Genomic DNA, 25,505 nt, shown 5'->3' with positions numbered 1-25,505 from the left:
CTTCTATCTTCATCCATCCGGCGCGGAGCAGGTCCATCTTCAAGACATCCGACGCAAAGCATCCTCTTCATCCGACGACTAAAGCTGAATGAAGGTACCTTTAAGTGACGTCATCCAAGATGGGGTCCCTTAGATTCCAATTGACTGATAGAATTCTATCAGCCAATCGGAATTAAAGGGACAGTCTACACCAGAATTGTTATTGTTTTAAAAGATAGATAATACCTTTATTACCAATTTCCCAGTTTTGCATAACCAACACAGTTATAATAATATACTTTTAACCTCTGTGATTATCTTGTATCTAAGCCTCTGCAAACTGCCCCTTTTTTCAGTTCTTTTGACAGACTTGCAGTCTAGCCAATCAGTGCCTGCTCCCAGATAACTTATTGTGCACAAGCACAGTGTTATCTATATGAAATACGTGAACTAACACCCTCTAGTGGTGAAAAACTGTTAAAATGCAACCTGAAAGAGGTGGGCTTCAAGGTCTAAGAAATTAGCATATGAACCTCCTAGGTTAAGCTTTCAACTAAGAATACCAAGAGAACAAAGCAAAATTGGTGATAAAAGTAAATTGGAAAATTGTTTAAAATTACATGCTCTATCTGAATCATGAAAGTTTATTTTGGCCTAGACTGTCCCTTTAAGGTGTAAAAAATCCTATTGGCTTTTTTCTACCTTAATTCCGATTGGCTGATAGAATTCTATCAGATTAACTGCCCTTTTAAGGGCAATGCCCATCCAAATGCCCTTTTTAGGGCAATGGGGAGCTTAGTTTTTTTTTAGATAGTACTTTATTTGGGGGGTTGGTTGTGTGGGTGGTGGGTTTTACTGTTGGGGGGATTGTTTGTATTTTTTTTTACAGGTAAAAGAGCTGATTACTTTGGGGCAGGCAATGCCCCACAAAAGGCCCTTTTAAGGGCTATTGGTAGTTTAGTTTAGGCTAGGGTTTTTTTTTATTTGGGGGGGGCATTTTTTTATTTTGATAGGGCTATTAGATTAGGTGTAATTAGTTTAAATATCTGTAATTTGTTTTTTATTTTCTGTAATTTAGTGTTTGTTTTTTTTGTACTTTAGCTAATTTAATTGATTTAATTGTTGTTAATTTAGTTAATTGATTTAATTATAGTGTAGTGTTAGGTGTTAGTGTAACTTAGGTTAGGTTTTATTTTACAGGTACTTTTGCATTTATTTATTTATTTAATAACTATTTAATAACTATTCTACCTAGTTAAAATAAATACAAACTTGCCTGTAAAATGAAAATAAACCCTAAGATAGCTACAATGTAACTATTAGCTATATTGTAGCTAGCTTAGGGTTTATTTTATAGGTAAGTATTTTGTTTTAAATAGGAATAATTTAGTTAATGATAGGAATATTTATTTAGATTTATTTAAATTATAATTAAGTTAGTGGGTGTTAGGTTTAGGGTTAGACTTAGGTTTAGGGGTTAATAACTTTAATATAGTGGTGGCGACGTTGGAGGCGGCAGATTAGGGGTTAAAAAGTGTAGGTAGGTTGCAGCGACATTGGGGGCAGCAGATTAGGGGTTCATAAATATAATGTAGGTGGCGGCGATGTCCGGAGAGGCAGATTAGGGGTTAATAAATGTAGGTAGGTGGCGGCGATGTTAGGGACGGCAGATTAGGGGTTAATAATATTTAACTAGTGTTTGCGAGGCGGGAGTGCGGCGGTTTATGGGGTTAATATGTTTATTCTAGTGGCGGCGATGTCTGGAGCAGCAGATTAGGGGTTAAAAATGTTATTTTAGTGTTTGCGATGCGGGAGGGCCTTGGTTTAGGGGTTAATAGGTAGTTTATGGGTGTTAGTGTACTTTTTAACACTTTAGTTATGAGTTTTATGTTACAGCGTTGTACCATAAAACTCATAACTACTGAATTTAAAATGCGGTAGGACTCTTGACAGGAGAGGGTGTACCGCTCACTTTTTGGCCTCCCAGGACAGACTCGTAATACCAGCACTATGGAAGTCCCATAGAAAAAAGACTTTACGAAGTTTACGTAAGTCATTTTGCGGTAAGGCCAAAGAAGTGTGCGGTGACCCTAAACCTTCAAGACTCGTAATACCAGCGGGCGTAAAAAAGCAGCGCTAGGACCTCTTAAAGCTGCTTTTTTACCCTGACGCAAAACTTGTAATCTAGCCGTTTATTTTGTATGAAGATCTATTGCAATGCAGTGACACATTTCTAATGCATTAAATAAAAAATGTCTTTAATGTACCTTTAAGGGGACATGCATTTAAAGGTAACCACTGAGGTGGTTTAAAAAGAATATTAAACATGAATGACTGCAACCATACTTATTATGAGTAATGTAATGAAGGCCAATGCCTGGCAGATCACATTGTATCATACAAGATGCAACATCACGTTAACTGTATTTAAAGAGACATACTTGTTTTTCTAATCCAAACTTATTCGAAAATGTTTAAAACCCTGCATTGACCCATATATCTAAACCGCTTTTCAAATGCATTTAACTTATGGAAAGAACTGTTACACCGTGCCAATAGAAATAAGAGCTGCTTAAATCCTATTGGCTGTTTAAATCAGCAGCTCTCATTCCTATTGGCTAATAAATATTTTTTAGCCAATAGGAATGCAACGGTACCCTAATTTAAAAGGGGTACCTTGCATTGAATCCTCAGTGTGCGGCGGACGATCGCATGAAGAGGACCTCCATGTCAGACCGATGGACCTCAGCCTGGACCTCCGCCTCTGTGCATCGACCGCTCCACCTTCGCAGGGATGAAGAAGATGCCGGTCCCACAATGGATGAAGATGGAGCCGACTATATGAAGATGCTTTGCTGCTGGGATGAAGATCTTTCGCCGGACTTCAGCCACTGTGAGTACTGATTTGGGGGGATAATATTAGGTATTTTTTTTGTTTTTTTAGGGTGTTTTTGTTTTATATTAGGCTTTTTTATTTTAATGGGCCGAAAAAGAGCTGAATGCCCTTTAAAGGGCAGTAAAAGAGCTGAATGCTCTTTTAAGGGCAATGCCAATACAAATGCCCTTTTCAGGACAATGGGTAGATTAGTTTTTTTTTAGTTAGGTTTTTTTATTTATTTTGTGGGTTTGTAATGTTAGGGGGGGGGTGTTTTTATTTGTTTGCAAAAGAGCTGTTAACTTTAGGGCAATGACCTGCAAATAAACCCTTTTAAGGGCCCATGGAAGATTATTATAGATTATGTTTTTTGTTTTTTTTTATTTGTTTTTTTTTAAAACAGGGTATTAGAATAGGAATCATTTTTATTATTTTGTATAATTTTGTTTGTTATTTTTTGTAATTTTTTTTTGTAATTTTAGTGTTTATTATTTTTTTGTAATTGTAGTTTTAATTTTTTAATAATCTTATGTTTTTTTATTTTTAGTAAAGTTAGGTTTTATTAGTTTAAACTTAGGTTTTATTTTTATTTCACAGGCAAGTTTGTATTTATTTTAACTAGGTAGCTAGTAAATAAGTGTAACTTTAATTTAGGTCTATTTTAATTATGTTAGAGTTAGGGGGTGTTAAGTTTAGGGGTTAATAGTTTAATTTAGGTTGTTGCGATGTGGGGGCCGGCGGTTTAGGGGGCAATAGGTTTAGTTAGTGTTGGTGATGTTTGGGAATGGCGGTTTAGGGGTTAATACGTTTATTTAGTGTCAGCGATGTCGGGGAACTGCGGTTTAGGGGTTAATATGTTTAGTTAGTGTTGGCGATGTCAGGGAACGGCGGTTTAGGGGTTAATAGCTTTATTTAGTTATTTAGTTGGTGTTGGCGATGTCGGGGAATGGCGGTTTAGGGGTTAATAGCTTTATTTAGTAATTTAATTAGTGTAGGCGATGTCGGGGAACTGCGGTTTAGATTAGAACAATTAAAATTTCCAAATATGAATAAAGAATAGATCCGAAAATTCAGAAACTGATTTATTCATTTTCGGAATTTTTCGGGATTTTAGTTATGGTGCCAATTCGGAAATTCAAATGCATTCGAATCTCCAAATTGGCCAAAATTCATCTGAAAATTAAATTTGGCCAAAACGAAACGCACATATCTACTAGTTGGGGATAGCTATACATCACTCTGGAACATAATTGATTTACTTACTTAATAGACCTTTTACATTACATAACTATAATTTTAGACATCCTGAACTTTTAGGGGTCAAATAAGGTGCTCCATTTATGAAGTTTAAACCACTGATTCCTAGCCTCATGGATGGTTTAAAAAAATCCCAGACTAATTTGTCTGGGATGATTAAGAAGATAGACTGTCACGTGATTGGTTGCAGAACAGCAGGGGGCAGCGCTGCAAAAACAATTGATTGTGTAATTTTAAATTCAGGCAGAGGATGTTTTCTCATTACTACTTGAAAACATTGAAGGGCAAGTTCCCTACCATGGTTCCTTGTCCGTCCATATGTTAAAGGACCAGTAAATACAGAAGACTTTAATAATTGACAAATAAACAATACAAATACAACACAATATCACTTACTTTGAATTTGAAATGAGTAGTATAATATTTTCTGGCAACTTTTAAAGTTAATACAATTTTCCCTCCCCCTGTATCATGTGTCAGCCATCAGCCAATCACAAAATGCATATACGTATATACTGAACGCTTTTGCACATACTCTGTAGGAACAGGAGCCTCAGAAATTGTGCATATAAAAGAGTGTGCACGTTCTAATAATGGAAGCATATTTGAATTTATTTTAAATTGCATGCCCTATCGGAATCACAAAACTTTAATTTTGGCTTTAAGAAATATGGACCCTTGTACAAAATATTTTTTAACAATTCTTCCTCTGGCTACCTTCATATTTTGAACTCTCCACTACTTGTACTTTAGTAAATCTATTGAGATTATGCTGAACTAGGTGGTAAACTCATCCCTTCATCGTCCAAGACCAATGCATAGGATATATCCTGAAATTAAGCAACCATTATAGAAAACTGAGACTTCTCTAAATTTACTAAACTGAGAGTCATTTTTTGAAAACGCATTTTCTTGATTATGGTTTTGATTTTTTTTAATCTTTGCACATTACACTAATTATTGCTTATAGTATAAATAAGCATTTTCTTTCTTACTTTAACAGTATTGCACTGATTGTAGGACAGCTTCCGCATCACAGGCATATTGTTTATTGTATCACTAAAGAAAAGGCTGATTCTTTATATTACAGTATATTTGAAATAAGTAGTGATTGTTAATGTGCACAGATGCTCGAAACTAATTGTAGAGTTCTTAAACTGTGAGAACATTATCTTACAAATTCAGGTTACAAAACAAGTGCAAATGACAAATTATTGTCATTGTTCTTTCAAGTTCTTGAGTAACAGAAACAGAATAGTTATCTGATTGTGATGATAACTGCTTATACTTGTTTGGTTTCCATGGCAATACACATTACTCCTAAATCTTATTCACTATAATTCTGCAAACACCTTCTGTATGTCTAGACTTCCATCTAATGATGAAAAGCTCTTTAATACTTGGTCACTTTTCTTTGTATGTGATATTATGTTTTTGCAGCCGTTGTATAACTAAGTTGTACATTATTTTTAAAAATAAATGCAGAAAGGTAATCTGTAGACCTGTGCAGCAGTGAATAATTCATTTCAGAAGAATCATTCGTAATGAGTATTCTGAAAAAAAAAAAATCAAAATATGCGTGTGTTGCACTATATGAAAGGAATTAAAAGTTGTTAATTGTTAAAACTAAAGTAAATGTTACTTTGCTGCAGGTGTGGCCAGATTACAAGCGGCGTGCTAACTGTTGCTTGCGAGTAATATCAGGTTTATATCAGCTGTTGCGCACGTCAGAAGTAGCGCGTGTATCACAAGTTGAAAGTAAACGCATTAGCTCTAGCGCAATTGAAGTTAACAAGTATAAGGATATGGCAACCTCAGAGCTCTGGTTAACTGTTACGCTTGCATAAAAAGATGCACAAAATATATCAAAATTACATTACAAAGTACAGTTACACTCATAATAACACCATCTAATAAAAATTGCAAAGGGCTTTCACATAGCGATACATATGCATTGAAGTCCTTTGCAATCAAGTACCTGAAAACATGGAAAATCATATTTAGGCAATAGTCATATTTACTAAATGTTATACTGTGTTTTTAGTTTAAATATTTTACATTCCAATGTTCTTCATATAAGAAAACAAAGTTCTCATGTGCGCTTACCGGACTGTATTAAGATCTAAATTGAGAAACGCGATGCGCAAAATGAGATTGTGTTTGCGCGCAACTAGGATGATTTTTTTCTGCTTTTCAGCTTCCATTGAAGTCTATGGGAGAATATGTTAAAGCGATCATGATATTGTAAGTTCGGCTTTTTGCACGAGTCAGTTTGCGTGCAAGCGTTTGACTTTAAACTTGTAATACGTGTGGTATCCGACGTGTGCAAAGATATGAGGTCTCAGGTGTTAGAAAAAATTAAGGCATGCAGACTTCATTGGTGCCCTTTGTAGTCAAGGAGATGAAAACATGAAAAATCATATTCATGCAATATTCAGTGTTTAACTGTTTATTTACTGTAAATATTTCACATTCCAATGTTCTTCATATAGTGGAATATGTTCTAAGTAATTTTAAATAGATATTCATATATATATCTGTAGATAGATAGATAGATAGATAGATGGGAATATATATTTTATTAAAAAAACATCATATATATATATATATATATATATATATATATATATATATATATATATATATATATATATATAAAACAGTATCTCGCAAAAGTGAGTAAAACCCCCTTACATTTTTGTAAATATTTTATTATATCTTTTCCTGTGACAACACTGAAGAAATTACACTTTGCTACAATGTAAAGTAGTGAGTGTACAGCCTGTATAACAGTGTAAATTTGCTGTCCCCTCAAAAATAACTCAACACACAGCCATTAATGTCTAAACCGTTGGCAAGAAAAGTGAGTACACCCCTAAGTTGAAATGTCCAAAATGGCCCCAAAGTGTCAATATTTTGTGTGGTCCCCATTATTTTCCAGCACTACCTTAACTCTCTTGGGCATAGAGTTCACCAGAGCTTCAGAGGTTGCCGCTGGAGTCCTCTTCCACTCCTCCATGACGACATCACAGAGCTGATGGATGTTAGAGACCTTGGGCTCCCCAATCTTCCATTTGAGTATGCCCCTCAGATGCTCAATAGGGTTTAGGTCTTGAGACATGCTTGGCCAGTCCATCACCTTTACCTTCAGCTTCTTTAGAAAGGCAGTGTTCGTCTTGGAGGTGTGTTTGGGGTCATTATCATGTTGGAATACTGTCCTGCAGCCCAGTCTCTGAAGGGAGGGGATCATGCTCTGCTTCAGAATATCATAGTAGCTCCCCAGTGCCGGCAGCACTCATGCAGTCCCAGACCATGACACTCCCACCACCATGCTTGACTGTAGGCAAGACAAACTTGTCTTTGTACTCCTCACCTGGTTGCCACCACACACGCTTGACACCATCTGAACCAAATAAGTTTATCTTGGTCTCATTAGACCACAGGAAATGGTTCCAGTAATCCATGTCCTTAGTTTGCTTGTCTTCAGCAAACTGTTTGAGGGCTTTCTTGTGCATCATCTTTAGAAGAGGCTTTCTTCTGGGACAACAGCCATGCAGACCAATTTGATGCAGTGTGCGGCGTATGGTCTGAGCACTGACAGGCTGACCCCCCACCCCTTCAACCTCTGCAGCAATGCTGGCAGCACTCATATGTATATTTCCGAAAGACAACCTCTGGATATGACGCTGAGCTCGTGCACTCAACTTCTTTGGTTGACCATGGTGAGGCCTGTTCTGAGTGGAACCTGTCCTGTGAAACCACTGTATGGTCTTGCCCACTGTGCTGCAGCTCAGTTTCAAGGTCTTGGCAATTTTCTTATAGCCTAGGCAATTTTATGTAGAGCAACAATTTATTTTTTTTAGATACTCAGAGAGTTCTTTGCCATGAGGTGCCATGTTGAACTTCCAGTGACCAGTATGAGAGAGTGTAAGAGTGATAACACCAAATTTAACACACATGCTCCCCATTCACACCTGAGACCTTGTAACACTAACAAGTCACGTGACACCAGGGAGGAAAAATGGCTAACTGGGCCCAATTTGGACATTTCCACTTAGGGGTGTACTCACTTTTGTTGCCAACAGTTTAGACATTAATGGCTGTGTGTTGAGTTATTTTGAGGGGACAGCAAATTTACACTATTATACAGGCTGTACACTCACTACTTTACATTGTAGCAAAGTGTCATTTCTTCAGTGTTGTCACATGAAAAGATATAATAAAATATTTACAAAAATGTGAGGGGTATACTCACTTTTGTGGGATACTGTATATATTTATATATATATATATATATATATATATATATATATATACAGTAATACTTTTTGGGTGAAGGGCACACTCAGGATTTTTGAAGTCACAAAGAATTTTTATTTAGAGTAACAACAAGTCCCATCAAAGACAGAGTCAATGTTTCGGCTTTCTTAGGAGCCTTCTTCAAGACAAAAAACATCTCATTACGGCACGTAGCCGTGCTCCACAAACAGGAAATTACGCTAGGTGCCGTAATGCGATGTTTTTTGTCTTGAAGAAGGCTCCTAAGAAAGCCGAAACGAAACGTCGACTCTGTCTTTGATGACTTGTTGTTACTCTAAATAAAAATTCTTTGTGACTTCAAAAATCCTGAGAGTGCCCTTCACCCAAAAAGGGTGATCTTTAAGGACTGCACCCAGGTGTTTGCTACATAACCGAGGTTGAAGTGCTGGAACACCTGCTATCTTTATTTATATATATATATATATATATATATATATATATATATATATATATATATATATATATATATATATATATATATATATATATATATATAAATAAAAATAAATAGAACATATTATTCTATGTGAAGAACATTGGAATATGAAATATTCATAGTTTTATGTCTGGTTAGCACACTTGAGAATATGCTTTTGGGTTTGCACACAAGTAGGGTGTTAAGTTTTTTTCCACTTGTTTTGTCTTAATTGACTAATATGGGGGAAAATGTTATCACAAGTGCGACATTCTATGTTTAGCTTTTTACGCGCATTGCGTTAGGGCAAGCAAAAACTGTTTTTGTTCAACTTGTAAAACAAGCGCTACCTCACTGGCGCAAAAAGCTTACTTTTAGCAGAGTTAGCGCTCAAGCGGGAGCATTAAATACCGCTCCACTTGTAATCTGGCCCTAAATGTTGCACAAATTTTAAAGACTTTTTGATAACATGGGTATCCTTCATGGAGGAAAGAGAGACATATGCCCACTGGAATTTTACTCTTTATATCAAATAATAAATATATTAACATTTCTCTACAATAAAATGATTATTGTAATTTGTTTTCTCTCCCCTATCCCCTGGAAAATCTTCTGCTTCCACCTATGGATATTATAACTATGCCTGGCATATTTGTAGCTCACCCTATGCTTTAAATGTATAGTGCACTGCGCACTATTATAACTCAGGTGTTCTTGGCACAATACAAAATGTTTGTGCTTTTAGAGACCTGAATAAAAAGGGTTAACGCTTGAAATATACATAACAAAACAAATGTTTAGTATGTTAAAATAAAGTATTTCACCCATATTTATACATAATAAATGTAAAATGAAGATTTGTTATTGAAATAAATGTTTTAATGGTGATTTAAAGGGACATGGTATATGACAAGGTAGTGGACTGGGAGGGGCTCAAAGGTGTATATGTATGTGTGTTTATTTTCATGTGTGTGTATATATGTATTTATGTGTATGTATATGTCTGTAGTGTTTCAATAGAAAAATTATAGTTTGAGTAAGTGATAAACTCCACTAATTGGCATTTGGTTTAGTGCACCTTTGCCTTATAGCTTGAGCACATTTCACACATAGAAGTCAATTATGTTAGGGATTTAGAGCACCCGCAGTATCCAACATCCAGATGTTAGTGCGCCCTAGACTTTTGCTTGAGCGATAATGTATTACTTTCAACTTGTATGAGCACAAAAATAATATTTGTATCTAGCCCTTTATGTACTGTACTATATATATATATACGTTTTGAACAGGTCACACTCTCTGGGTTTAAGTCACAGCAACCAAGTTTAATACGAAAGTTTTCAGGGCCTTCACCCCTTCCTCAGACCAGGTCTGAGAAAGAGGTGAAGGCCCCGAAAAACTTCAATGCACGTTATTAAAATATTAAATAAAATATAAAAAAATATATAAAAATGATGAAACATTATTAAACATCGTTTTTATTATTAAATATGCACAGGTTAACTCGCATATTACAAGTTGAAAGTAAAATGTTTGTGAGTGAGCAAAAACCAACGCACTCTAACTACAGGACTTCGGATATCATGACTTCGCTAACTTCTTATCCCCATAGACTGCAATAAGGGCACAAACTGGAAAAAAACCTAATACTTATCGCTTGCACGCTAACCCGACAGGAGTTAAGCCTACAGCATCAACCCGAAGGTAGTTATGAATATTTTACATTCCAATGTTCTTCGCATAGAAGAATACGATCTATTTATTTGTAAATATATATAAATATATATATATATACACACACATATATATATATATATATATATATTCATGAATTTATATGGGTATCGGTATATACAGATATATATATAGGAATATATATTTTAAAATAGAACATTTTCCCCTATGTGAAGAATATTGGAAGGTAAAATATTTACAGTACATACACAGTAAAACACATTACTAAATATTAAAATTGATTACAAATTATTTTTCTAGTTTTCAAGTATTTATGTGGAAATGGCTCCAATGTATAAATACATATGTGTATACATGTGCTTATATGTGTATTTCTGCATGTATATACATATTACACATATAAACATAAATACACATGTATACACATACTGTACATACATATGTATATATACATACATAAACATGTATATGTGTGTATATATACATTATAGCCCTTTCTATTCAAATTTGTTGTCATATACCATATGCATTTAAACCTTGTAACTTTTTTAATATGTATATTAATAATCTTTTTTAGATATTGTATATATGAATGTAACACTTTATTTTAATGTATTTATGTTGTGTTTAATGCAAACATTTTTAGCTCTAACCCTTTATGCAAGGTCTTCATTCACACTAACCCGAAGAGCGCAAACTTAGTTTGCACTCATGGGGTTGTGTTTACTTTTAACTTTTAATATGGGCTCAAGTTAACATGCGTGTGCCATTTCTAATCTAGATATATATATATATATACTGTATATATATATATATATATATATATATATATATATATATATATACACACATATATATATATATATATATATATATATATACACACATATATCCTGTGTAAAAAATGGCAAAATGTACTTATAGTAGAAGACCCTTCATCCAAACTGCTTGGGACCAGAAAAGTTTTGGATTTCGGAATAGTTTGGCTTTTCTGAGTATTTGTCCCCAAATGGGACTGTTTGGAGGGGATGAAACCAAGTGTAAACAACAATATCTTGTTATTTAGCCAATATTTACTTGCCATAATACAGCTAATTTACATAGCACCCTCAGAAAGATGGTACAGTACTATAAACAGAACAGTAATATTTGTTGTTTTAAATAAATATAGATTATAATTTACATTTTAAAGCACAGAAAACAAAGACAAAAGCAGAGAAGATTGTGATGTATATGCAGGGAAACAATCATTTTTTATATTTATTTTTAAATTAATTAAAACGTTTGATTTCAGAATAAATTTGGATTTTGAAATTCCAGATTTGTACCTCATAATGCATATTTGAAATTTTACTAAGCACACAAGCAAACAGTAGCAGGTGTTTAGACAGTCACTGTTCAATAAATGAGGCCATAAACATTGCACAAGTGTTTAGAACCGAGAAAAAAACAAATTGCAGAAGCAGTACAAAAACAAGTAATTAGCTTATAAATTCCGCTGATTAGGCCAGTATTTAGAGTTTAAAACAGCTTCTTGAATCACATTAGTGGCATGGTCAGGGATGATACGCCTCAGGGTTCAGATTTCAGGATATTTATAGAGGTGTTGGAGGATTTAATTTTGCACTGTACAAGCAAAGCTAACATTCATATTAAATGATCTACTGCCTCAAGAAATAGCTCTTAAAAGAAGTGTGTTACTAGCACACACATTCACAAGATCTGCAAATATTTTGTAACAGCTTTTCAATGAGTCTCTAAAAATATGATACTGAAAGAAAATGTCAATTGATGTTAACCCTAAGTCAATAAAGATGTTTTACTTTGATTAAAAACAAAAAACAAAACAAAAAACGTTTTCTGCTGAATCTATACAGGGGCCAGGAAAAAGAAGAAAACTAAGGAAAAACATGACTTCTCAAAGCAATGTTGTCACACTTTAGACAAAACAAACCTCATAACAAAACAATATAAAACAGCTAATTGTGCATTATATTACCTTCAGCAGAGTTCTCTGTCATGACGATGATAGAATATGTTACTAATTGATCAGTGCCAGCAACAGCTCATTCAAGGTCTTCAGTTGGGGGTTTCGTTATCTGTGTTTGATAACTCAGTTCCTTCCTCTTTTATGCTGCCTGGAGCTTCCTTACTTTGCTTCAGAGTCTTGTGTTCTGCAAACGTTCCCCAGGACAAAAAGTGCTAATACTAAGGTCAATGGCTCACAGCTTACTCAAAGCAAAGTATCACAGTCCATCTGAAGATCTGATTTGGAATCCTAGAAAGTACTAGGCATATAGCTCCAAAAAGAGCTGAAAATCAGAAAGAGACAGCAAAAAAAAGCAAAGGAACTACCCAGAGCACTAAGGCCCTGCAGCTTGTCTCATAATAAATGTACTTTTGCTTGGGACAGGTCAGAAGCTGAGATTGCCCAGTAACCTTATCCATGATAGCTCAGGTTTATTCTTAGCACACTTGTTGCCCTGTGAATTCTTCTTTGCCATATTTGGTTGAGGGTGGGTCCCATCTGTGTGATCTGTCTGAAGACCCTGTCATTCCCTCCTTCCCTGCTGTGAAATATTACAGTCCCATAAGTGAATGCTAACATGTCCCTGTTGCATTATGTGTGTCAATAGGGTAGCTTACTCTCACTTTATTAGACAAGAATCATTACTTATTTATGTACAGCATTTATATTTTCATTTAATATTTACCTACAAAAACTCATAAAATAAAGAAAAAACATTTGACCAATTAATTTATTTGCCAGTCTATATATGTAAAAATTAACAACTGAAACTATATTAGCAAATGGCATTCTGTACATATTTTAATGAACTAATCTAGGTATCATATACTTTTTCAAATCTCTAAAACATGTTCATTAAAAAAGTAAAGCAATAATAATTAATGTTGTGGAAAAATATGTCTAGAGTTAATCCTGATCCAGAAATATAAATCTGTTCTTTAAATACTAAACACAGCTTTAACTGTATTATACAGAAAACTCTGTAAGGGATTAAATGCTTACCGGGGCGTTTCCAGGAGTGTAGAAGAACAATCTTAACTTAACTTAACTAACTTAACTTAGTAACTTGTAACATAAACCATTGTGAATAAATAAAGACACAGACACATTCTTAAATGGGAAAAATTTTTAACCGTCACGGTCAAATTTTTATTAAAAACTACCTATATAACTATTTAACCAACAGAACCGGAAATGGCGGCATAGACTATATAGGCCCAGAACAGCAAAGGAGGTCAACGGCCCAACGGGAAGGAGCAGCAGAGGGGTCTCTGCTCAAAGGAAATGACGCTGAGGGGTTGCAGAGATCACGTGACCATCCCCCAATGGGGAGAGAGGGAGGTTACCCCACGTGCACTTGAGGCCTACCACCCCTCCCATTTATGGCCACGACTCACCCCTAGCGACCTTTTCCTGCGCAACAGGACTGTGACCTCCCGCCGCCAGGGTGTAATCATCAATCTCCACCTAAGAAGGAATCTCAGCTACCAAGCCGATCTAGCCGCATAGTCAGAGATGGGAGATTATTAAATTCTACCGCTATGGACTTATCAGAGGCCTAGGTTGACTAGCCATAGCCCTGCCATTAGCCGAGAGCCGCCATTGGATAGAACAAGGGGGAACGGGAGGGAGGGAAAAAACACTTCACAGCCTGGATCGGATGGAGAAGAGGAAGTTGGGAGGGAAACCTCAGCTTTTTACCAGGTAAGGAGGGGCCTGACCTAACCTGCAACAATGTTGCAACTAACACCCAACCCTCTATCTCCTATCCCACTTTCCTGCAGCCTTAACCCTTAGCCTGCTACAGGCCCATACTGGGCCCTACACGAAGTTAAGGGATTAAATGCTTACCGGGGCGTTTCCAGGAGTGTAGAAGAACAATCTTAACTTAACTTAACTAACTTAACTTAGTAACTTGTAACATAAACCATTGTGAATAAATAAAGACACAGACACATTCTTAAATGGGAAAAATTTTTAACCGTCACGGTCAAATTTTTATTAAAAACTACCTATATAACTATTTAACCAACAGAACCGGAAATGGCGGCATAGACTATATAGGCCCAGAACAGCAAAGGAGGTCAACGGCCCAACGGGAAGGAGCAGCAGAAGGGTCTCTGCTCAAAGGAAATGACGCTGAGGGCTTGCAGAGATCACGTGACCATCCCCCAATGGGGAGAGAGGGAGGTTACCCCACGTGCACTTGAGGCCTACCACCCCTCCCATTTATGGCCACGACTCACCCCTAGCGACCTTTTCCTGCGCAACAGGACCGTGACCTCCCGCCACAAGGAGCATTAAAAATGGACTTGCCGCCACCACCACAACCTGACTTACAGGAAGGATGAAATAGCTCCCTGGATATCCTTTATAAAAATATCCAACCCTACGTCTGATAAATGGACCTTATCTCTACGATAGAGCTCAGTTCTGTCGGCTGAGATGGCTTCGTGCCGTACCACGAAGCCACCTGTTCCCGTGACGGTTTTAGATAAAGCTGCATTGATTTTCTTTCTAATTCTATATGCTGCCGTATGGGTCTACATATGCCTCCAATACAGGCGGGGGACTATATTAGACCAGCCAATGACTACCTCAGGGATTCGTGTCTGGAGCCAGCCGATGTCCGACTGCATAGTTCTGACTAGTTCTAGCACAGGGACGGACCCTACATCGTTCCCCCCCAGGTGGAGGATTAAGAGGTGCGGTTTTCCCCATCTTAAGAGGGCACCAGAAATTACTTCCCCCAGCTGCGGCCAACACATCCCCCTAATACCTAACCATCTAATTGAGGCTTTGCTAAGGGGGAACCCCAGGTTCTGACCCAAGGGGAGGGAGGAGCAACGAATCGAAGCCCAGTGGATGAAAGAATGTCCCACAATCCAAATCCGCTTTGCTCCCTGATTTGGACCTGCGGAGACAAATAGTTTAGTGTGTGCACACAAAATGTCTGTATTAAACAATGGGGCGGACGTATTTCTTAAAGCAATTAGAGCGCCACCGACCCATCCACTTTATGTCCTCGCTGGAGCGACCTACGCTTGCGGCCTGCGTCGCCGCCCCTATTCTAAAGGAATGAGGGGCGATCCTACTGCTGTCTAAGCCTACGTTCGCCGCTGCTTGCTTCAAGACCCTACCGAACTGGAACTTAGATAGGGCTGCTCCATCAGCATGGATAAAAAACTGTCCTGGCAAAGAAGGGCGCAAAGCTAAATAACTGTTCATAACCATTATTGGACAGGAAATGCTGCCCGGTCTGGGCGCAATGTGCAGCCAAGCGCCCCTGCCTGACTGATCCGTTTTTGAGCGCGGGATAAACAGGAGCAGGGAGTCAACGGCCGCCCTAACATGCTCCACTTGAACTCTGCGACCCGCCGCACGCTTAGAGGGGGCTACTAACTCACTCAGCCGGAGTGCGGCCGCAAAGGCCAGCGCAAACGCTGCCTTAAACAGTGATGCCTCAAATGGGGAGTAGCATGAGCTATCAAGCGACAATATCAGCTTATCTAGGCGGTCTTGTGTGATGGGTTCCCTGGAATCAGGTTGCCTTGGATAGATCCTGCCCCACCCTTTTACAACTTGCCGAATGAAGAATGAGTTAGTTGGATCCGGGAGCCCCAACGCTTTATAAAAGAATGACAATGCAGCTAATTTGGACTGTTGTGAACCCTGACGCGTGCCTATGTTGTGAAGACTCACCAGCCAATCACACAGAGATGCAATGTTCCCTTGTGCGGCATCCATGCCCCTGGACCGGCAAAACTGGTCCCATTCGTTCCAGAGTTTCAAGTAAGTGCGCCAGGTGGAGGGGGCTAAGGAAGAACGTACGATTGGCAATAGGGCTACCCAGGAGCGACCAGCTGCCAAAGAAACTCAGGACAACGTAAACCCACTGGTGAAGCGTTAGGAACTAAGCGTCTAAAACTATCCCACTCAAATCTGGACAGGGCGTCTGCTACCACATTATTGACACCCGGCACATGCTTCGCCTGGAACTGAATGTTGAGTTCCAGGCAACGCAATACCAGGTGCCGCAGCAGCGTTACCACCACGGCCGAGGTGGCTGACAGGTTGTTAATTGCAAAGACAACACTGGTGTTGTCAGTCCAGAATATGATAGTCTTGTTTGAGAATCTGGATCCCCAGAGTTCCACTGACAGGACTATGGGAAAAAGCTCCAGGAGGGTTAGGTTACGGGTGAAACCCCGGAGGTACCAGGAGGCCGGCCAAGGCTCTGCGCTCCATTCCCCCCGGAAGTAAGCCCCGTACCCATGTGATCCTGCCGCATCCGTAAAAAGATGTAACAGTTGACTAGATATGGGGTCTGAGCGCCAGACACGCACGCCATTGAAGGATTTTAGAAAAACCTCCCAGACCCTCAGATCCGCCAGCAGGTCCACCGTAAGGCGAATCCTCTGAGTAGGTTTTGTTCTTCCACTCAGTTGTCTTTCCAGCCTACGATTAAAGATCCTGCCCATAGGTATTACCTTGCAAGCGATATTAAGGAGCCCTAGCAATGATTGCAACTGCTTCAAGGAAAGGGCCCTCTTTGAAACGGCCGCACGAACCGCCTCCAGCATTGCTTCTATTTTGTCAGTGGGCAACCTACAGACCATTTCCAATGTGTCAATTTCAATGCCCAGGAAAACTAAACATGTCGCAGGGCCCTGTGTTTTGTCCTCTGCTAGAGGTACTCCAAATTTGGCCATTATACCGCACATGCTGTTCATTAGATTCAGACATTCGCCTGAGTCAGATCCACCCACAAGGAGGAAGTCGTCTAGGTAATGTGCTATTGCCTCGCTGCCTGCCTCACTGGCAACCACCCAGTGTAGGAATGAGCTAAATGCTTCAAAAAGCGCACATGACAGGGAGCATCCCATAGGGAGGCAGCGATCCACGTAGTACAAACCCTGAAATTTACATCCCATAAGAGGGAAAACTGAAGGGTGGAGAGGCAACAACCGGAAGGCAGACTCTATGTCCAATTTTGCGAGTAGAGCGCCTTTTCCAGCCTGTCTAACCAAATCCAGAGCGCTATCAAAAGATTGATAGCGCACGGAACTTAGCTGGGGGTCAATTGCGTCATTGACGGAAGTGCCTTTCGGATAAGAAAGATGCTGGATAAGTCTAAACTTCCCTTTATCTTTCTTTGGGACCACACCCAAAGGGGATATGGTTAAATTTTTTAGCGGTGGTTTAGGAAATGGGCCAGCCATGCGGCCCAGGGATACCTCTTTATTGATTTTTTCCAATACCACCTCAGGGTGTTGGTATGCAGACAACAAATTTCTCTGCAAATGTGCTCCCTGTACCCTTTGAAATAGTGGAATCCTAAATCCAAATGAAAACCCCTCCCATAGCATTCTGGCCGTGGCCTGATCTGGGTAGGCCAACAACCAGGGCTTAAGCGCGTGGACCCTCACTGGGGTTTCCGCCCTTATGAGCAGTAAATGATCCGGGGGCTCTACTGTTGGTACCTCCATCTTTTCGTTTATTGCAATCAGCCCCAGGATGGGATCCTGTACAAAACTTGCATGTGTGTCTAAAGGTGCATGCGCTGCCCTTATCGCACTTTTTTTCCTGATAGGCCCAACAGGCGCCTCCCCTCCTCCGCAGCCTTGCATTCCGAAAGGACTGCTGATTAGCCGAGGGGGCACCCTGCGCTGCTGGTCCCTTATGGGGATCCATACGCTGCCATAATTGATTGTCAGTGCAATCAAAAGTTAAGGAGGGATTGCCCGACATTTTCCTCCTGAACTCGGAGTCATATTCCCTCCAAACACCTTCACCGCGATTACGCTGGATCCAGTGTATGGTGTCTGTATATTTCAATATTGCTAAATTCTGAGAAGGGTACTTCTCCAAATAACATGAAGAGAAGACCCTAAAACATTGCAGCCACTCATCGAATGAGTCAGGGCGCTTGAATTTCTTTGGGCCAGTCCCTTCAGCACTCTTTTCCTTTTGTCTGTACGCCTCTACAGACAAATCGAAAATATTAACGTACTTCCCTTGGTGAATTTTTGTAACTGTCTTTTTACGCAGATGCGCGTGCAAGGAGTAAATTTCACCGGGGCTGGCATCCCCATACAAAGCTGCCCTTCTCTCTGAGATTGCTCTGATAGGGGGTAGGGCTTGCAAATCCGCATTGCTATTTGCCTGCTGGGGGGAGCTTAGCGCATGTGGAGCGCTATTTTTTTTGGATTGCTGCTTCGCTGCGCCTACACCCTCCTTCAAGATTTTTTTAATCATGCGGAACATTTTTTTCTGTCCCTTCCCCTGTAAGCCTAGCGATGTATCACTATCAGAACCTGTGTCTGTGTGTGAAGTGTCAGAAGTGTCTTCCTGTTCGTGTACAAAAACAGAACGCTCACCATGTGACACTCCTGGCTGTGCGGTCTGGGTATTGGTATCCTGCACCGGCTGCTGTTGTTGTTGTTGCTGAGCTGGTTGCTGTAGCTGATGAGTGTAGGAAGACGGCTGCGCTGTAGATGGATTCTGCGTGACCACTTCCGCTGAACTCATGGCGACTGGAGCCTCCAATGGCACTGGAGCTGTTCCAATTACTCCCTGTAAGAGAGAAACCAATTCGCGAGCACTTTGGAAGTTGTTTAAAGGTGCAGACATATTAGCAGTCAGGGATGAAGTTAAATGTTGGCGAATTGGCTCAATTAATGCATTTAAATTAATGGGAGCAATATGCTGTGCTTGGCCTGCATCCATACTCATGCTCTCACGCATACCCATGGACTGATTCACAGACAGACCTGCAGCAGCAGCAGCGTTGCTGACTCCAAGCACAGAAAAAGAAAAAACACTTCACAGCCTGGATCGGATGGAGAAGAGGAAGTTGGGAGGGAAACCTCAGCTTTTTACCAGGTAAGGAGGGGCCTGACCTAACCTGCAACAATGTTGCAACTAACACCCAACCCTCTATCTCCTATCCCACTTTCCTGCAGCCTTAACCCTTAGCCTGCTACAGGCCCATACTGGGCCCTACACGAACTTTACATTGGTGGAATGCTAAAGTCTCTCATAACTTATACAAAATACAATTTTCCCACAGATAATAATTGCTGATCCCTGAAATCTAAAATGTCTAATTATGTCTTTACTGGAGCTAAAGCAATACTATAAAAATGTCTGACAATCAAGAAATAATGAATATTTACTAAAAACATGTAGCAGAGATGAGAAAAAAAAGAAGAAATGGACATCCAATCAGGCTCTCTGTCAGCCACATATACACATTACATGATGCCTATGGCCCTGTACTTCCTCTCTCAGCTACATATCCATATTATAAAATACCCCTTGCCCTGAAAATACATTTGACACATACCAACATTTGAGCAGACACTGGAACTGCAAACTCACTAGTCTTATAACCACATCAGATCCCTCTGCAACCCCTCGGCCACGGCAAAACTGTGTTTCACTTGTAATCTAACCTTTAATTTGTTGTCATTTTTGTTTCATTGGTGCCCTCAATATTTAAATTGATATATATATTTTTTAATCTCTCACACAATTGTCATTATTCCTTAAAGGGACTTTAAACACTTTCGGCTAGAATACGAGTCTTGCGTTAGCCTTAAAAAGCAGTGTTGGGAGGTATTACAAGTCTGGCAGGTACAGGTGTACCGCTCACTTTTTTTCCGCGACTCGAGCATACCGCAAATCCACTTACGTCAATTGTGTATCCTATCTTTTTAATGGGATTTGCCTAACGCCGGTATTACGAGTCTTGGAAAAAGTGAGCGGTACAGCCTCTCCTGTCAAGACTGATACCGCATTTAAAAGTCAGTAGTTAAGAGTTTTATGGGCTAACGCCATAACATAAAACTCTTAACTAAAGTGCTAAAAAGTACACGAACACCCATAAACTACCTATTAACCACTAAACCGAGGCCCCCCGCACATCTCAAACACTTTAATACATTTTTTAACCCCTAATCTGCCGTCCCTAACATCGCCGACACCTACCTACATTTATTAACCCCTATTCTGCTGCCCCCAAAGTCGCCGCCACTATATTAAATGTATTAACCCCTAAACCTAAGTCTAACCCTAACCCTAACACCCCCTAACTTAAATATAATTTAAATAAATCTAAATAAAATTATTCCTATTTAAAACTAAATACCTATAAAATAAACCCTAAAATAGCTACAATATAACTCATAGTTACATTGTAGCTATCTCAGGGTTTATTTTTATTTTACAGGCAAGTTTGTATTTATTTTAACTAGGTACAATAGTTATTAAATAGTTATTAACTATTTAATAACTTCCTAGTTAAAATAAGTACAAATTTACCTGTAAAATAAACCCTAACCTAAGTTACAATTACACCTAACACTACACTATAAATAAATTAATTACCTAAATTAAATTAAACAAATTACAATTAAATCAAATAAACTAAAGTACAAAAAAACCCACTAAATTACAGAAAATAATAAAATAATTACAAGAATTTTAAACTAATTACACCTAATCTAATCCCCCTAATAAAATAAAAAAGCCCTCCAAAATAAAAAAAAGCCCTACCCTACACTAAATTACAAATAGCCCTTAAAAAGGACTTTTGCGGGGCATTGCCCCAAAGTAATCAGCTCTATTACCTGTAAAAAAAAAAATACAATACCCCCCCAACATTACAACCCACCACCCACACACCCAACCCTACTCTAAAACCCACCCAATCCCCCCTTAATAAAACCTAACACTAACCCCTTGAAGATCACCCTACCTTGAGACGTCTTCACCCAACCCTACAGAAGTTCAGAAGTCTTCATACGATCCGGGCAGAAGAGGAAAGACGGCCAGAAGTCTTCATCCAGACGGCATCTTCTATCTTCATCCATCCGGAGCAGAGCGGGTCCATCTTCAAGCCAGCCGATGCGGAGCATCCTCTTCCAATGACATCCAAATGAAGAATGAAGGTTTCTTTAAATGATGTCATCCAAGATGGAGTCCCTTGAATTCCGATTGGCTGATAGGATTCTATCAGCCAATTGGAATTAAGGTAGGAAAAATCCTATTGGCTGATGTAATCAGCCAATAGGATTGAACTTGCATTCTATTGGCTGATTGGAACAGCCAATAGAATGTGAGCTCAATCCTATTGGCTGATTGCATCAGCCAATAGGATTTTCCTACCTTAATTCTGATTGGCTGATAGAATCCTATCAGCCAATCGGAATTCAAGGGACGCCATCTTGGATGACATCATTTAAAGGAACCTTCATTCTTCATTTGGATGTCGTTGGAAGAGGATGCTCCGCGTCGGCTGGCTTGAAGATAGACCCGCTCCGCTCTGGATGGATGAAGATAGAAGATGCCGCCTGGATGAAGACTTCTGGCCGTCTGGAGGTCCTCTTCTGCCCGGATCGGATGAAGACTTCTGCCTGTCTGGAGGTCCACTTCTGCCTGGTTGGGTGAAGACGTCTCAAGGTAGGGTGATCTTCAAGGGGGTAGTGTTAGGTTTTATTAAGGGAGGATTGGGTGGGTTTTAGAGTAGGGTTGGGTGTGTGGGTGGTGGGTTTTAATATTGGGGGGTATTTTTTTTTTTTTTTTACAGGTAATACAGCTGACTACTTTTAAGGGCTATTTGTAATTTAGTATAGGGTAGGGTTTATTTTTTATATTGGGAGGCTTTTTTATTTTATTAGGGGGATTAGAGTAGGTGTAATTAGTTTAAAATTCATGTAATTAGTTTATTATTTTTTGTAATTTAGTGGGGTTTTTTGTACTTTAGTTTATTTTATTTAATTGTAATTAGTTTAATTTAATTTAGGCAATTAATTTATTTATAGTGTAGTGTTAGGTGTAATTGTAACTTAGGGTTTATTTTACAGGTAAATTTGTAATTATTTTAGCTAGGTAGCTATTAAATAGTTAATAACTATTTAATAACTATTGTACCTAGTTAAAATAAATACAAACTTGCCTGTAAAATAAAAATAAATCCTAAGATAGCTACAATGTAACTATTATTTATATTGTAGCTATCTTAGGGTTTATTTTATAGGTAAGTATTTAGTTTTAAATAGGACTAATTTAGTTACTTGTAGTAATTTTATTTCGATTTATTTAAATTATATTTCATTTAGGGGGGGTTAGGTTTAGGGTTAGACTTAGATTTAAGGGTTAATAACTTTATTATAGTTGCGGCGACGTTGGGTGGCGGCAGATTAGGGGTTAATAATTGTAGGTAGGTTGCGATGACATTGGGGGCGGAAGATTAGGGGTTAATAAATATAATGTAGGGTTCGGCGATGTTCGGGGCAGCAGATTAGGGGTTCATAAGTATAATGTAGGTGGCGGCGGTGTCCGGAGCGGCAGATTAGGGGTTAATAATATAATGCAGGTCTCAGCGATGTCGGGGGTGGCAGATTAGGGGTTAATAAGTATAATATTAGGGGTGTTTAGACTCAGGGTTCATGTTAGGGTGTTAGGTGTAGACATAAAATGTATTTTCCCATAGGAAACAATGGTGCTGCGTTAGGAGCTGAACGCTGCTTTTTTGCAGGTGTTGGGTTTTTTTTCAGCCGGCTCAGCCCCATTGTTTCCTATGGGGAAATCGTGCACGAGCACGTTTAGCCAGCTTACCGCTATCGTAAGCAGCGCTGGTATTGAGGTAAGATGTGGAGCTAAATTTTGCTCAACGCTCACTTTTCTGCGGCTAACGCCAGGTTTGTAAAAACCCGTAATACCAGCGTTGAGAAAAAAAGGCTTGTTAGCAACGCACACCATTACCGACAAAAACTCGTAATCTCGCTGTATGAGATTGCAATATACAATTTTAAATTATATGTAATAAACCAACTTTTCAACTTTTTGTTATTTAACTGCACTGCTATATTTAACACAGTCATTGGTTGTACACACTAGTGATCCATGTATATCTATCCCTTATTGGTCTTAGCATAGAAGGAAACCTAGTTTACAAGATGGTGGCACCCACTACTTTATAAATACATTTATTTTTTTCAATATTTGAAAAAACTAATTTTAAAAATGTCAACTACATTTTTTCTCATGTTTGTCTTTTCTTTTAATTTATCATTGTAATTTATTAATATTTAGTAATTAATCTAACTTTAATTACTAAGGGATAGATTACAAGTGGAGTGCTAAATTAACGCATGCCTGCAAACTGTCAAATTAGCCCATTTGCGGGTGCATAATAATTGACTAGACATTATAAGTGGCTGCTTATTGCTACAGCTTTTATTAAAAAAGATAGCAGCATCTTTATTTTTTAATAAAATAACTGCACTCTGCAGTATTGTGGGGGTAAAGTTGGGTGTTAGAAAAAAAAAGCACTGAAAAGTGCCTTTACATTGCGGTCTATGGGAACTATGTGTTCCCAGTAAATATATATGTATATGCTTATATACATATATATTTATGTGTTAATATACACATATTAACATATTAAGACATAAATATATATGTATATAGTCATATACACAGACATTCCAACCTGCAAAAACTCATTTCAGGGACATGGCTTCACCCGCTACTGTGCCGCCACCCCCCCCTCCCAGTTATATATTGGACACCTTGAAACCCTAAATAAGATAGAGACTTATCATTAAATTAGCTTCCCACTAAAGCCACATACAACAAACCAATTTTCCAGTGATCGTACGCTTGTTGGTAGTATTTGTGTTTTATTTTATTAAAATCAGTGGTGGCTTTTTGGTTACTGATGCATGCTTTGAGGGTTTCCTTCAATGCGAACGCAAGCTTGTGTTCACATTGCTGACAATTTGAAATATCAGCGCACATTAAGATGCACTGGTATTACTCAGGGGAGCGCAAATATTCCTTTCACAAAAGCAATAATTAGCGCTCCACTTGTAATCTAGCCCTAAATGTTGCAAATATCAGATTTAGCTGCATAATTTTGCAATTCACTACTCTATGATCTATTGCATACTGGAAAAAATCGCATAGCAGGAGGCAAAATATTAAAACTAAACATGTTTTTGAGTTGATGGTATTTTTTTGTTCATTATAGTTTAATAACATAAAAATAGATAGATAGATAGATAGATAGATAGATAGATAGATAGATAGATAGATAGATTATATATATCATGATATTTTAGAATGTTATTTTGCTCCATTTGATTTCAAATAACTTTTTTTTAACTATTTTGACAGTGGGGCACTTATTAGAAAAACACACTTTTATTTAGAAATATGTTGACAGGTTTTGAACACTTATGCAGTTTTTCATACCTCTCTGCCAAGGTAATAAAATATGCCAGGCAAAATATTGCAGACTCAACAAGCCAAAGGTTTAACAACATTTACTAGAAAAAATCTCACTATAGGCCATTTAACATGAAAGATGTATTTGTCATTGAGAATATTGCGCAAAATCATAAACAGTAAATAATGAAATCTATAAAATCACAAAATGTGCAGTGCACACTACTACTGTGTTGGTCACCAATGCATACAAACTCCTTACTTATTGTTTTTTTGTATGGAAAGACAGAAAGAAAGAAAGAAAGAAAGAAAGAAAGAAATTCAACACTAAACCCTACAAATGTTATACTATCCTCAGCAAAACGTTATACTCATCATTTAATATATCCCAGTAATGCGCCAGATTACGAGTGGAGTGCAAATTAATACTTCAGCTCATGCATTAATTGTGCTAAAAGTAATCTTTTTGCACTTGTTTAGTTGTGCTCATATTACGAGTTGAAAGTAAACTGTTTTTGCTCTCTCGCTAACCCGACAAGTGCAAAATGCTGAAGTTAGAATATCACGTGCGCGTTCACATATTCCTGCACAGAATGGAGAAAAATGGAGAAAAAAAACCCTGACACTCCCCTCTTGGTCAAACCCGATCACATATTCTCATTGTGCTAACTCAACATGAAAATATGAATATTTCACAT

At 38.3% G+C, this 25,505-nt stretch overlaps 1 protein-coding gene across 50 annotated transcripts in view; it reads right to left on the bottom strand.

The window, feature by feature from the left end:
* TRDN (triadin) overlaps positions 1-12,962 on the bottom strand; it is a 950,114-nt gene extending 937,152 nt beyond the window's left edge. For 43 of the 50 annotated variants that reach the window (XM_053710728.1, XM_053710740.1, XM_053710752.1 and 40 more), the window contains exon 1: positions 12,541-12,961. In XM_053710728.1, coding sequence (XP_053566703.1) covers positions 12,541-12,562 — 22 coding nt within the window. In that variant the 5' untranslated portion in view covers positions 12,563-12,961. Of the gene's footprint in view, positions 1-12,540 lie in introns of all 50 variants that reach the window. The other 7 variants (XM_053710723.1, XM_053710722.1, XM_053710726.1 and 4 more) reach the window with 1 other exon arrangement.
* Positions 12,963-25,505: the final 12,543 nt, after the last annotated feature.

This window comes from Bombina bombina, chromosome 4, assembly GCF_027579735.1.
Source record: "Bombina bombina isolate aBomBom1 chromosome 4, aBomBom1.pri, whole genome shotgun sequence".
Classification (NCBI taxonomy): Eukaryota; Metazoa; Chordata; class Amphibia; order Anura; family Bombinatoridae; genus Bombina; species Bombina bombina.
The sequence above is the reverse complement of the archived record's forward strand: the minus strand, read 5'-3'. Positions and strand labels throughout refer to the sequence as shown.